General features: G+C 38.7%; 1 protein-coding gene across 1 annotated transcript in view; it reads right to left on the bottom strand.

Annotated features, from left to right (window-relative positions):
• The window catches only part of cdh23 (cadherin-related 23), a 435,604-nt gene that overhangs the window by 35,288 nt on the left and 386,690 nt on the right, over nt 1-13,626 (bottom strand). The window contains exons 38-46 of the mRNA XM_037538890.1: nt 7,738-7,959; nt 7,521-7,640; nt 6,498-6,678; nt 4,872-5,005; nt 3,616-3,825; nt 2,171-2,278; nt 1,463-1,565; nt 570-695; nt 226-429 (exon numbers count right to left, since the gene is read on the bottom strand). Of these exons, the coding sequence (XP_037394787.1) occupies nt 226-429; nt 570-695; nt 1,463-1,565; nt 2,171-2,278; nt 3,616-3,825; nt 4,872-5,005; nt 6,498-6,678; nt 7,521-7,640; nt 7,738-7,959 (1,408 nt within the window). The remainder of the gene's footprint in view (nt 1-225; nt 430-569; nt 696-1,462; nt 1,566-2,170; nt 2,279-3,615; nt 3,826-4,871; nt 5,006-6,497; nt 6,679-7,520; nt 7,641-7,737; nt 7,960-13,626) is intronic.

Genomic DNA, 13,626 nt, shown 5'->3' with positions numbered 1-13,626 from the left:
TTGTGTACAATCATGAAAACCCATCCTTATCCACATTTTTACATTTTACATTTTTCATCAAACCTGTTTATACAGAATCAAATGTAAATACAATAATAATAAAACAATGATAACTTCTAAGGGTGTATCAGTGACAGGATTTATGTTTTTATTTCTTAGACACAGAGCTCATCTCTCTTGTCATCTTTTTCTTTGTCCATCTGTCTTCCTCTAACTCTCTCCCACCTGTAGGGCTGTTTTCAGGCAGGCGTACGGTGAAGCTCAAGGGATTGAACACTGGAGGGTTGTCGTTTCTGTCCAGGATGGTGATGGTGAGAGGAACACTGCTGTTTAGCTCCCCGACATCCTCCCCAACCAGAAACAACTCCACCCGTGGGTCGGAGAACGCCTCTCTGTCCAACACAGCACCCTCACGCACTGATACCACAGCTACCACACAGAGAAACAGAGAGAAAGATATATGGCGCGAGAGAGACTGTCAGTAATAGTAATAAAGAACCGTAATAAAAATTATTGCGAACAGGAAAGTTGAAAAAAGCAGTGATTAATGGCTGCTGGACATAGCTGACCTGTGGTGGAGTTGATGGTGAAGAGGTCCACTCTGTTTCCCAGAAGGCCATATTTCACCACAGCATTAACTCCAATGTCCCTGTCCACGGCCAGGACAGGCCCATTCAGTATCAACACAGTGCTGCCTGTAGGGTGACGGAGGGATGCAGATAAGGGGTGTGAGGGTAAAGACAGATATACATGCTAATACATTTGAAATGATAACACCATCACAGACAAAATTCTTTGTTTAAAATCAGCAGTTTTAAGATGTTTCATATGATGAAGCTTATCGGCAGCCAATTTAACTCTACAGTCAAAGAGGGCCTACAGCAAAGCTCTGACAGTGCCAAAACTTGAACTATTTCATAATGAACGTTAATGATCAGAAAGTGGAGCACTAAAGTACATGATTAGCTATTATAGCTAGTTACCTGAATAATAGATAAGGTCACAAACACATAGTAAAATCTGAATACTTAGTTAATTAACATAATCACTACTGATAAACATAAAACAATAACAGAGTACTACAACTGCTCCTACTCAGAATAATCTTAACATTAATAATGGTAATAATAAGTTGTAGGTAATGCTTTATTTCAAGCCTACATAGTGACTATGACACACAAATAAGCATTGAATAATTTATATAATGTATTTATACTTGAGTATTTATGAATGGCTTATGCCACGATTGACAAGATAACATCATGTATTTACAAAGTGAATGACACCGTATTGACATAAGAGCCTTTAACCTAAAGTGATGGACTCTTAGACTTGCTGTAGTGTACTAAAATCTGTCTGAAAGAACCTGTGATCTAAACATTATAGTGCCTTTGTTTTGTTAAGCATATTGTATGTCAGTGCATTGGCTTTTCTATCATCAACACAGTGTTAAGAGTGGCACCTGTGGGGGAGTTCTCACTGATCTCCCCTCTGTAGCTGGTGGACGTGAAGATGGGCCTGTTGTCATTCACATCCAGAATGGTGACCACCAGCACATCTGAGTCCTGCAGAGACAATGAGGTATGGGGAATGAAAGGAGGTGATCATAAACCTGCAACTGAGGAAGTGTGTTCTAATTTTGATAGGAAAGTAGACAATCAAGATAATCTAGGAGGTCCCAAGACTCTGGGAAGTGTGAGGAAGTATGGTGTACACATAGTTCTAATGTTTAGTAAATACTTTGTTATACAGGATAGGAGTGAGATACGCCTCACATACAATGCAGAAGTTTTGGTACTGTCCCATTAACAACACAAAAGTGCAGTACTATATTGTGAAGGGTAAGATATTCCCTCACTGGCAACTTTATTAGAAACACCACCTTGCTGGTGGACACTTAGGCACTGTAGCCAATATGTTGATGCACAGCTTGATGCACCAATGTGCTTTATACAATCCCACCAGCACCACGTATGCCCCCATGTGCTGAGATTGGCCCACTAGCCAAATAATATCAGGTCAACAATGACAAATGATGAGAATGACAACTGATGACAGATGGGCTATAGTGTGTAATTGTACACCTATATAGTAAATATATAAGTGGACATGGATTGCAGTTTGGTGTAATTGGGTATTGTAATGTGTGGTGTACAGTCGAAGTAGGTACCCTGCGGGCAATGCGGGGGTTCTCTGGATTGTCTTTGACCGTGATAGTCAGTGTGTATTCAGCAACTCTCTCTCTGTCCAACGGCCTGTTCACCTGAACCACTCCTGACTGGGAGAGAAATAAAGTCAGAAAAAAGCATTAACCCCTTAAACTATAGCCTTATTTGTACAGTAACTATTATAAACTACTATGAAACACATGTCTGGTAGTAACAAATGAGAAACTGAGCTATCCAGGCTCCAACCACAAATATGTACTATTGTACCAACTGTCAAGAGGTCGGACAGGCTTTACAGAACATCTGCAAACATTCTATGAGAACTTTAGTTTTTGTCAATAACAATGTTGCATTTTCAACTTCAAAAACTACATGCAAGGAGTTAAAAACACTGTTAAAAAAGCTAGATTTAGGCCCAATCCCCCTACCACTTAGACCTACCCCTACGTTTTGCATGTTCACGCTTAGGGATAGGATTTACCAGTTTTTGTTGAGATAGAGGGGTAGGACGAAGTGTTAGGGCTACATGGCCCTCCAAATGGAGGTTTTTCAGAGGCACACTCCAAACAGTGTTTTGAGAAAAAAGGAAAACCAGCATGATGGCTGCACAAGGGACCAAAAAAACCCCGCATTTTCTGAGTTAAACAAATATGATGACCATTATCTATTTTATTATAGTTTAATGTCGTTTCAGTGTATTATGGTCCTTTTCTTCATTTCAAGCATAAAAAATCGCTAGCTAGCTAAATTTCTTGTTCCAGCTTAAAAGGTGCAGCAGTTCTGATGCCTGAGGTGCCAGAATGTAGCTGCTGCAGCAAATTCTCATGAAAAGCTGGCGAATAGCTGAATTAGCTTCATATCACTGAAGAATTAGGGGTGGACAATAATGAATAATTATCGCATCACCCCTCTTTTAAGTCATATGACCTAAATGTAACTAAAGCCCAGCCGCGAGGTTGCTGAACTTTACCCTCTTCTGCTATCACTGCAGACTGGCAGGGTCGCCTACAGAGCAGCACTGGTAGCCTGTTAATGAAGCAATGCTCTTCTTTATTCCCATTTCATAGAGAAAGATTTCAACCACCACCCCTTATAACTCAGTTTCAGGGGGCAAGGTGACTCTCCAAAACAAGGGGCAGTGATAAAAATAAGAAATGGGATTGGGCCTTACATTTCTGTTGTGTGAACATTAGTATGGTATCAAACCCAGAGTTGCCTTTAGCAACAGCAAAGTTTGACAACAGTTTATACCGCAAAACCCCAACGTTACCACATTTAATGAGACAGAACGTTCTGTAAAAGACATCCAACTGCAACAGCTGTTATGAAAGAATGCATTTGTGGGCAGAGCATGGATATGTCAATCAGAATATGGGCTATTACAGGGGCTTACTGCAGTTCCACATAATAACTAAACCAAATGAAACCTCCCACCCTCCCCTCTCACAGTTTCATTGATGTAGAAGGCTCCGTCTGGGTTGCCCGCTGTGATGTTGTAGGTGAGGAGAGCATTACGGCCGCTGTCTGCGTCCTGCGCTTGGACGCGGGCGATGGAGGTATGTACAGACGCTCCCTCACTTACGCTGGTGTTCAAGGGCAAGTTGCGAAGCACGGGGTCGTTATCATTAATGTCCAACACCTGGACCCCCACTATCACCTGATACAAGATACAGCGACAGTCAAGACACACAGACATGTCTGAAATGGTCCTATACAGTGGTGGACAGTAACTAAGTTAATGTAATTCGTTACTGTACTTAAGTAGTTTTTTCATGTATCTGTACTTTACTTTAGTACTTCCTTTTTGGGCGACTTTTTACTTTCACTCCACTACACTGCAAAGTCAAATATCTTACTTTTTACTCCACTACATTTTGTGAAATCTGCCGTTCCTTTTGGTTTCTGTGTGTATGAAAATGTAACATGTCAAAACAAAAGAAGTGCAAAGCCAGAGCACCAATCAGGGCACAGTGGTCACTTTGTTCTGAGCTTGTTTTGACCTGTTGGTCATACCGACCCAGTGCAGCACACGGTTCAACGTCAGCACAGCAGAGTAAAAATTTGGGAGCACATACGTCACATAAATGATGAACTAACTTAACTTTGTGTAAATAGACCACAATATAGAAATATGTCCACATACGCAGTTTGACTGTCATGTTTCTTTTTTCTGAATTCATACAAACACTTTCATTTTATAGTAAATTAGAAAACTTATTTGTGATCCTGAGTTTAAAGCCAGTTTTTATTCAGCTTGTAACTAATTTACAAAGTAATTTTAAACTGAAACTTTGCTTGTGTGTAAAAGTGATTTCAGAGCCGCTTGGTTCTCCCTGATGGAAACTGTTTACCTTCAGTGTTTTGTGCTTATGATAATTTTAATAGATGTCAGCGTCACTAATTAATGATGTTCTATTAAAAGACTGGTTTACCAAGAGAGACGCTGGAGGACTTTCATCTAAAATGAGTTCATGAAGCGAGTCTTGTTATAAAAATGATTTACTCTTTTTACACAATTACTCTTTTAGTACTTTTACTTTCGATACTTAAGTACATTTGAAGCCAAACACTTTTGTACTTTTACTCAAGTTGAGGTCTAGAGTAAGGACAAAAATAATAATAAACAAAAATAACAAGCTATTAAAAAATCTACACATGCCTGTAGGCTAGTCTACTTAGCTAAAGTTAGGGATATATGTGTACCGTGCTGCTCCGTGATGGTGTTCCCAGGTCTCTAGCAGTAATGGTGATGTTGTAATAGGCTGTAGTCTCTCTATCCAGTTCAACATCTCTTCTCACTCTCAGCTCCCCCTCCACAGGAGACACAATGAACTCATCTAAACCACACAGCACAGAGAGGGAAAATCTGGTCAAGAAATCGGCACTTTTTCCAATCTTTTTCCAAACCAACACTACTGCAAAAACACTTTGAAATGACTTTGTACATCAGTTCCATTTACATATATTACATTAACACAATTAAAAGACAATGATTAAGAGAGTGTAATATACACTACACATCCAGACACACATTGCTTCTGAAATCAAAGGTATTAATAGTGATTATTTAGTCCCCCCTTTGCTGCAGTAACAGCCTCTATTCTGGGAATACTAGAGGTTGGAACTAACAACATGTGGTATACCGGTTCAGCCAGTATACTGGTAGAAATTCTTCTGAAGTATGAGTTTCATCATAACCTCTGTACCGGTAAGCCACAAACAAGAACACATAATGCGGTTTACACTACAAACCACACTACCATTAGCCTGTTCATCTCTGTGTCTGAGGATATTTTAGTCATGTTTTTAATAAAAACAAAAATGTAGCAGACCCTTGATCACCTCCCACTGTTTAGTGCATAACAACTGAAGTATTCTACTGTGCATGGAGCAAGCCATGGATCAGTTACAGGTACAAATTCCAGCAGTGTCAGGCGGTCTGAGACACAAGTGTAACATATGACAAATTACTTGACAAATTCAACAAATGTGAAGTTGGCTTTATCCTTGAACTACCTACTCTACCTGAAATGGTGTGGTAGTTAGCTTTAGGGACCAGTACAGGTGATAGAATGTAACTGCTGCTCCATTTAAGGTGGAACAGAAAATTCTAACAAAATGCTGCTGAATAACAAGCCAGCTTTTTCAGATGGGACACAACATTTGGCACTGTTTTTGCCAGGCCTGCAGGTCTAGTATTACATAGCAGTATTGACACATGTTTATCTATATACTGTTCAGTTTTATTTTTATTGCAAAAATATTTTTTGCACTACAATAGAATAAACTAAATATTTCATTTTTACTTCGTTGGTTAAAAATGTTTATTATTAAAATGTGAAGGATCATCCCAGAATGAAAAGACAGTGTTAATCTATAAAAACTGGCTTACTAAATATACGGCTTTATATATATATATATATATATATATATATATATATATATATATATATATACCACCTTGATTGCATTCAGCCTTAAGAGCTGAACATCTGATGTTGGATGATTAGTTCTGGATCACAAATGCCACTCCAGCTCATCACTCTAGAGAAAGCAGTTTGACTGGCCTTTATAGACATCCAGCTGATTCTTGGCACTTCGTGTGCGGCTCCTCCAGAGCGTCCAATTCTATTGGCAGTGCTTTACTATGGAGATTACACTAGCCATGTGTGTCACTGGATAATTGAACAACTGTATCAGTAATTGGTTCAGCCTTCAGTTGAATTCACTATTTAGGATGGGTGTCTGTATATTTTTTGGAAAAAGTAGGGTATTTTCTTCATATGGAATTGATGCACATATTTAAAAACTCTAATTCATTGCTCTCACTGTTTGGATCTCCTGCTGTGATGCTGTACTCCACTTTTCCATTGAGGCCCGAGTCCTCATCACTAGCTTTAACAGTGCTGACCCGGGGTCCAGGCTGACCCTCAGTGATCTCAAAAGGACCCTCAAAGGGCCGGGGGAACTGTGGGGTCACGTCATTCACATCTATCACGTTTACCAGCACCTACAGGACACAAGAGTGGGGCAAAGATTATCACAAACCAGCAACAGAAATGTTTTGTTGCTGTCAAATTAAAACCTTGTTTTTTTCCATGTTGTTAACACCATTAAATAAAAAAACAGCTGCTTTTATGTTAGGTGAGCTTTTCCTGACAAATGGACCAATAGAAATTGGCCAAAATTACTTGGGCCTGAGCCTAATGACAGTTAGCTGACTTACCACGATAACAGGTTAGGGTTAGCTGTAACACTTTACTGTAGGTCAGGTTCATAAGCCTACATGACAATTACATAAGCCCTTCATGACCACTGATATAAACCTTATTCCAATAGACGTCATTTGTCATAGAGGTGTATATCACTGTGACATAAAGCTAATGATGTGACATAGCTTAAATTAGACATAGCTTAAATTAAAAACTAGCTTTGTCATAATATCAGCATCATGCCACTCTGGCATACCCTGAGCTTCAAAGTCATCTTTGTCATCTTGAGTTACTTGCTTCATAAATATGTTATTCAGTGCTTATGCATGTGTTATGTAGTCCCTATATAAGCAGCCTTCAAATAAAGTGGTATCCAGTTTTCAAACATCAAGCAAAACTGCTTTAAAAAGCACTGCCATATCATATATCTTCACTCTCAACAGGTGAAATGACATATATAAGATTTTGCAATCACAATTTTTCCTGTCTATGAGTTTAACCCTTTAAAATAACACCTGTCACCCACAATAATGAAAACATGCTGGGATTTTCTTGCATTCTAAATCTTCTAAATCTTCAGCTGATGCCAAATTTGTGTATATAAGAGGAGGTATTCTTTTAAGTATAGGTTGGTACTCACAGTGGCACTAGATGTCAGTCTGAGTTGTGGTATTGGGCACTGGTCAGTAGCAGTGATAACCAGCGTGTACCGTCCACTGCTGATCTCGTAGTCTAGCTCCTTCATCACCACTATCCGACCCTGTTGATGGGACACACATACATGCATGCTCAATAACATCTTTTCCATGCAATATTACAAACTGCTCTCAGTAGTCAGCTGGGCTGGATTACTGTACCGTAGTAGGACCAATGCTAAATGTTTCAGCCAGGTTGCCGAGGGTGATGGCATAGCGTAGAGTGCCGTTGAGCCCCTCGTCGGGGTCAGTGGCGGTAACAGTGGCAATAGTGGACCCTACAGTGTTTGGACCCTCAGTGAGAACAGTCACATACTCCTTTGCAGCGAAGACAGGGGCATTGTCATTCTCGTCTATTATCCGCACCCACACCATGGTGGAGGTCTGCAGGGAAACAGGAAAAAATAATTTAAAAATTCAACACTTTTCTTTTAACATTTTTCTTTTTACTTTTCACTGGTCATGTTGCTGTAGTCATATTCATGTTTATCGCTGTGGATGCAAAACTGTCTTCCCCTTATCACTTTGCAGGGATCGTTACATAGCCATTAAGTGATATGACTGCCCTTGTGAAAATAAAGCATCCACCAAAACTCCACCAGTTTTTCAAAACGTATAATTCAGGCATTGACATGTAAACAAAGTCATTCAAATAGGTTTTATGACTTTAGATACACTGGTGGTGATGGGATCAGGGTTCACACTATCTACACAAATTCTGCCATTTTATTTAAAACCATTTAATCCAAAACCACCAGTGAACCTACACACAAGTGTAGTATAGCGGTAAATAGGAAAAAAAAAGGTTTTTAGAGACTATTTTGCCTATAGCACTTTGAATGTAAATTTGCATGTAATCAGATAATAGGGAAACTCCAGGTCTACGTGAGTTGGGCACTAGTCAGATTTCTGCTTTGCAACCAGCCAATAAACTCACAGAAGAAGATGCGATGCAAACGTAACATAAAACTCAAACTTCATATTGCGGCTTTTTTCAAAAACATTGCACAACTTTATCTGTAAATATGAACATGCATCATCTAGAAGATGAAGAATATTTAAATCCTTCATTTCGTCTGCATATTTGGTTTCAGCGTCGCTCGAAAAGTGTTTTGCTGCATCTCTAGGCAAAGCTGCTTGCTTATTTCCAGTACCACTGCCTGTTTTCACACATGTGCAGCCAGAAGTCTGAAAGAAATCAGAGTAAGAGTTTACATGCACCAAGAAATCTGATAACTGAGCTAAAATCCAGCTCTCTTTATCCGCTTCCTTGACCTTACTCTAACCTAAGAAACTGGAGTGTGCTGTTTACATGAGCATTTGAACAATCAGAGAACTGCAGAAATCTGATGATAATGATGGGATTATTGAGCTCTAGGTCTAAGACACCAGGCAGCTCAATATATCTATACAATACATCTGATCCTCAGTGTGTAAGACTGCAACAGCATGAATTGTAGAGTGATCTTCTCACCCCATACATTTTGGGCATGATTGTCTCACTTCACTTAAAGTCTATAAAGAACACTTTTAATGGTCTATAATCTATAGAATGTAATGAAATACAATTTCCTTAACTAATTTAAAAGACTCTATATAGTATGACAGTGCATCACTACATTAGTGTTTACACTGCTCTTATGAATATACTGTGTTATGTAACCTGACTTTATTAAGTCTGATACATAAATACTCTTGCTTTATAAAATGTTATGCATGTAATTGTAACTACAAAAGTTACAATTATACAAGCTTATGCCACTTATTATAATGCATTATGAATATGAGATTCATGGAAATTGACTGTTATGAAATCTGACTTTATAAAGTTGCACACTCTGGATTTATGTGGTATTATGTAAAATAAAATTGTCCCATTATAGGAATAAGCATTATGAATATAGGATTCATAGAAAGTGTTATTTACTCTTATGAAACCTAAGATTCTTAAGTCATACACCCTGGTTTTATGAAATATGTTTGTAATATAATGTAATACAAATTTTTGCCAGGCATGATAAGGTATTATGAATGCCAAATGATGCCTTAAAATCTAATTAATAAAGCAATATGAAAACAGGTTTCATAGAAAGTGGTATTCCCTGTTATGAAACCAGACATTATAAAGTAATACACCCTTGTTTTATGAAGTGTTGTGCATGTAACTGTAATGATTTGATATAAGCTTATGTCAGGTATTATTATGTATTATGCACTCTATATGATGCCTTAGAAATGCATTTATAAAGCATTGTGAATACAAGATTCACAGTAAACAAGCTTCACAAGATTTACCAGTACCATTACTCCATGCTTGTGTTGTGGCTGGTATTTACTGTGACTTCTAAGCATTACATTTTAGTGAAGACTGAGCTCAAAAACCATCAGATCACAAAACTCTAATTTTATCTAAGACAAATAACATGTTCCATTCCTACTGCTGCGTCTCTGCTGTCCTATAATTACATGACAGCTGTTTTGTAGGAGCTGTTTTCTAATTAGCAATCTGTGTTGCTAAGAAGAGGTTGACTGCTCTCGTGACACATAAAAAACCCAGAAGCGTAGTTGAGCGTGCCAAAAAAGTCCCGTGTGGACCACCTGGTGTAAGCAGGCTTGATAGCTTAAAGTTCAGTACAGGGTTTCCCCAATGACACAGTTATATAAATTCTCACAGGAGGGTCCCGTATTAATCATTGTTATAGTAACACTGACAAAGCTTTAGGAGAAGCGTACAGAGAACACTTAAAAATAAAGGTGAAAAAAAACATTCTTTGGAATGATGTCATAGAAGAACCACTTTTCACTCGCTAAAGAACCTTTCAGTTGTTGGCTTTTTAAACTACAGCTCTGTGCAAAAGTCAGAGACCCTTCATGTTTTTAATTCCACTCAAAACAGTCATTATGTACAAGTTAGAGAGCGGGGCACAACCCGTCATGCTTTGTTTTTTGTGAAATCATTTTTTTAACTGTTTAACAAGCAACATATACATCTCTGCTATAAACAAACACTTGAACTTTGTTTCTAGCATCGAACTGTTCTTGAACAATTTCACTGAAAAGGACAGGAAGCACATTGTCACAATTTACCCCATTGGTGGGTTAATTGTAACAGACAGCCGGTTTAACATCTGCTAGACAAGTCTCATGAATTAATGCAAAGTTAATTCAAAATGATTCTATGTTGTAAGAAACAAATCTATCTTCTGACCATACTGCATTATATATTATCCATCTATAACAAAGACAGCCAGCTCAATTGATAGAAACCCCTGTTTTCAGATGTTTTCTCTTTTTCATCTTAAAATCTATGGAAACATATAGACAAAATTTACCTTATTAGTCTTTGTTTACTAAAGGTGGCTTAGTCGTAACACCGTGTAACATTTAACCCCGCAGTACGGAGGCTGTACTTAAGCCTAACTAGATCACTGCCTGTAAACTTGCCACTTGCTTCAAAACTGTGTTGATTTGTAGTTAAAGTAATGAAAGTAATAAAAGGTTGAATTTTGTGATTTACACAATCAGCTCAGTAACAGAAAAAACTTGTGTTGAAAATATGATTTACACGCTTTGAAAACACTATTTGGCACAGATCTCTTTAAAACCCTAAAAAAATTGGGACACTGTGGCTGGGAAATGTGGCAATGTGGCCAGAAGCTCATGTCACTTGAATTTGTTTAACAACGTAAAAGGTTTGTGTTAATTTGTGTGCCGAGTTAGGTTGTTCCCCACGCTCTGTTTCTGAAGAGATCAAAAAATTCTTTGCCACTCTGAACAACCATGCTAGAGCTTTAGTACAGGCAGTGGTTCTACATAGAAGCATAAACACTCAAAAAAACAAACAAACACATTTGCATGCTTAAATGGTTTGCATGGTGAAATTGTTCTCCAGATTGATGAACTGTATTTTTTTCAACTCTGAAGGTTGCCACAATGGTCACCATAGCAATGCAGACAATTTGCTTAGCTAGTATCTAAAAAAAAGGCAAAGAGAAAGATTTAAGACAACCATCAATAATTTGGAGACAAACTGACTTATTTGCTTTTATAAGCTCTCAGGTGGTTTCCTGATATGTTTAATCTGCAAAAAGAACCTGTCAAACACTAAAAAGTCACAAAGCTGAAGTTTCTCATTCTAATCCTCCCATTCCACCTTAAATGGTGCAGCGGTTACATTCTGGTGCCTCAGGCACCATTTAAGGTGCAATGGGGAAACGGACAAGATGTTTGTGAATGAGAAGTGACTTCAGCCTTGTTAAAAGTGGAATATTGAGAAATTTTACAAGAAAAGTTTCCAGCCAGAGATGTGAGGAAAGCTGCTATAACTGAGCTAAAGCTTAAAGCAGAGCAAAGTAAGTCTTTTTTCATTATGTTTTACACTAGTACATTAGCACACTCTGAGATATATTTACAGCCAGGAAGGTAAAATGGATATAAAATGTTGTGGCTCCCAAGGTGGTTTCATTTTTTTAAGGACAAAATGGCTCTTCTTAACATTTGGGTTGCTGACCTCTGATATACGGTTTCTCATAAGCAAATAAGCATTAAAATGTGTAAAAACATGCGAGCGATTACATCAAAAGGTCTCTCTCTCTCTCTCTCTCTCACACACACACACACACACACAGACACTGAAAGATTTGACCACCCGGACGTCATCATTTGCTTGTATAATCACACTTTTAGTTTCATACTGATTTACATTCTGTTTATTACCACCATGATCTTTGACCTATCTGTAGCAGCAGTTCTGGACATTTTTACATAACTGACCATAGCTCATGGCACTGACTGATGTTTGCTTACGACGTTGAATGAAGCTTAGAAAAAAAGAAGCGTTCCTCCTGTTATGGAGATGGATTTACAGGTTTACAGCCTGTGGCTGGTTAGTAGTGTCAGACAGGTGTTGCAGCACATGTGAACAGCATTAGCATTTCCTGAATGTGTCACTGTGTATGTGTTCCTGTTTTGCCTGTTGGACATGCGCTGAGGTTATCTGCTGTCCCAGGTTTCACCTGCAGCCAGTTTAATCACAGACTATTGAACTCAGACAAGAACTAAAACTGTCTGACCACACAGCAATTAGCTTCTTAATACAGCGGGGAAAATCTCAGAAGCGCCCACAGTGTTAATGAGTTACAACTCGGGGACTCTACCTGAAAATACCCCCAGTGTGCACCTATTACTCTGATTAAAGTTCTGAATAACCCAGTGGCTGCACTCATGGCTCACTTTTACTTACTCTACAGTCATTCAAATCTCTGAAAGAACAGGTTTTACTGTAAAGAGACTGAGAGAGCAGAGGGGTGTGTGTGAGTGCATGTGTGGGTGTTTTTGATTGTTTGTGGGGACCAAATGTGACCACAATGTAAAAAAAAAAAAACATGCAAATTTTGTCAGTGTGTAAAAATGTTGGCTGGTCTGCATGAGGACATGTGAAACATTCACTGTCCGTGATATAGAGGCATTAAACACTGCAGACTTCTGGTTCCTATCACTACCACTGTATGCCTAAATCCTATGGCAAAACTTTAAGGTAGCCTGATCTTTTTGTAAAGGTGGACAGAGACAGAGAGAAAGGAAAAAGGAGATATAGAGAGAGTGTGAGAGTGTGGGCGAGAGAGACAGAGAGAGAGAGAGAGAGAGAGAGAGAGAGAGAGAGAGAGAGAGAGAGAGAGGAAAAGAGGGAGAAAGAGAGAAAAAGGGAAAAACAGAGAAGAAAATGAGGGAAAGAAAGAGAAAAAAATAGAGAAAAGAAAAAGATGATACTGAGAGAGTGTGAGAGAGAGTGGGTGAGAGAGAGTGTGTGTGTGTGTGAGAGAGAGAGAGAGAGAGAGAGAGAGAGAGAGAGAGAGAGAGAGAGAGAGAGAGAGAGAGAAGAAAATGAGGGAAAGAAAGAGAAAAAATAGAGAAAAGAAAAAGATGATACTGAGAGAGTGTGAGAGAGAGTGGGTGAGAGAGAGTGGGTGAGAGAGAGTGTGAGAGAGAGAGAGAGAGAGAGAGAGAGAGAGAGAGAGAGAGAGAGAGAGAAGAAAACGAGGGAAAGAAAGA

This window comes from Pygocentrus nattereri, chromosome 5, assembly GCF_015220715.1.
Source record: "Pygocentrus nattereri isolate fPygNat1 chromosome 5, fPygNat1.pri, whole genome shotgun sequence".
Taxonomy (NCBI): Eukaryota; Metazoa; Chordata; class Actinopteri; order Characiformes; family Serrasalmidae; genus Pygocentrus; species Pygocentrus nattereri.
This window is presented reverse-complemented; position numbering and strand designations above follow the sequence as displayed.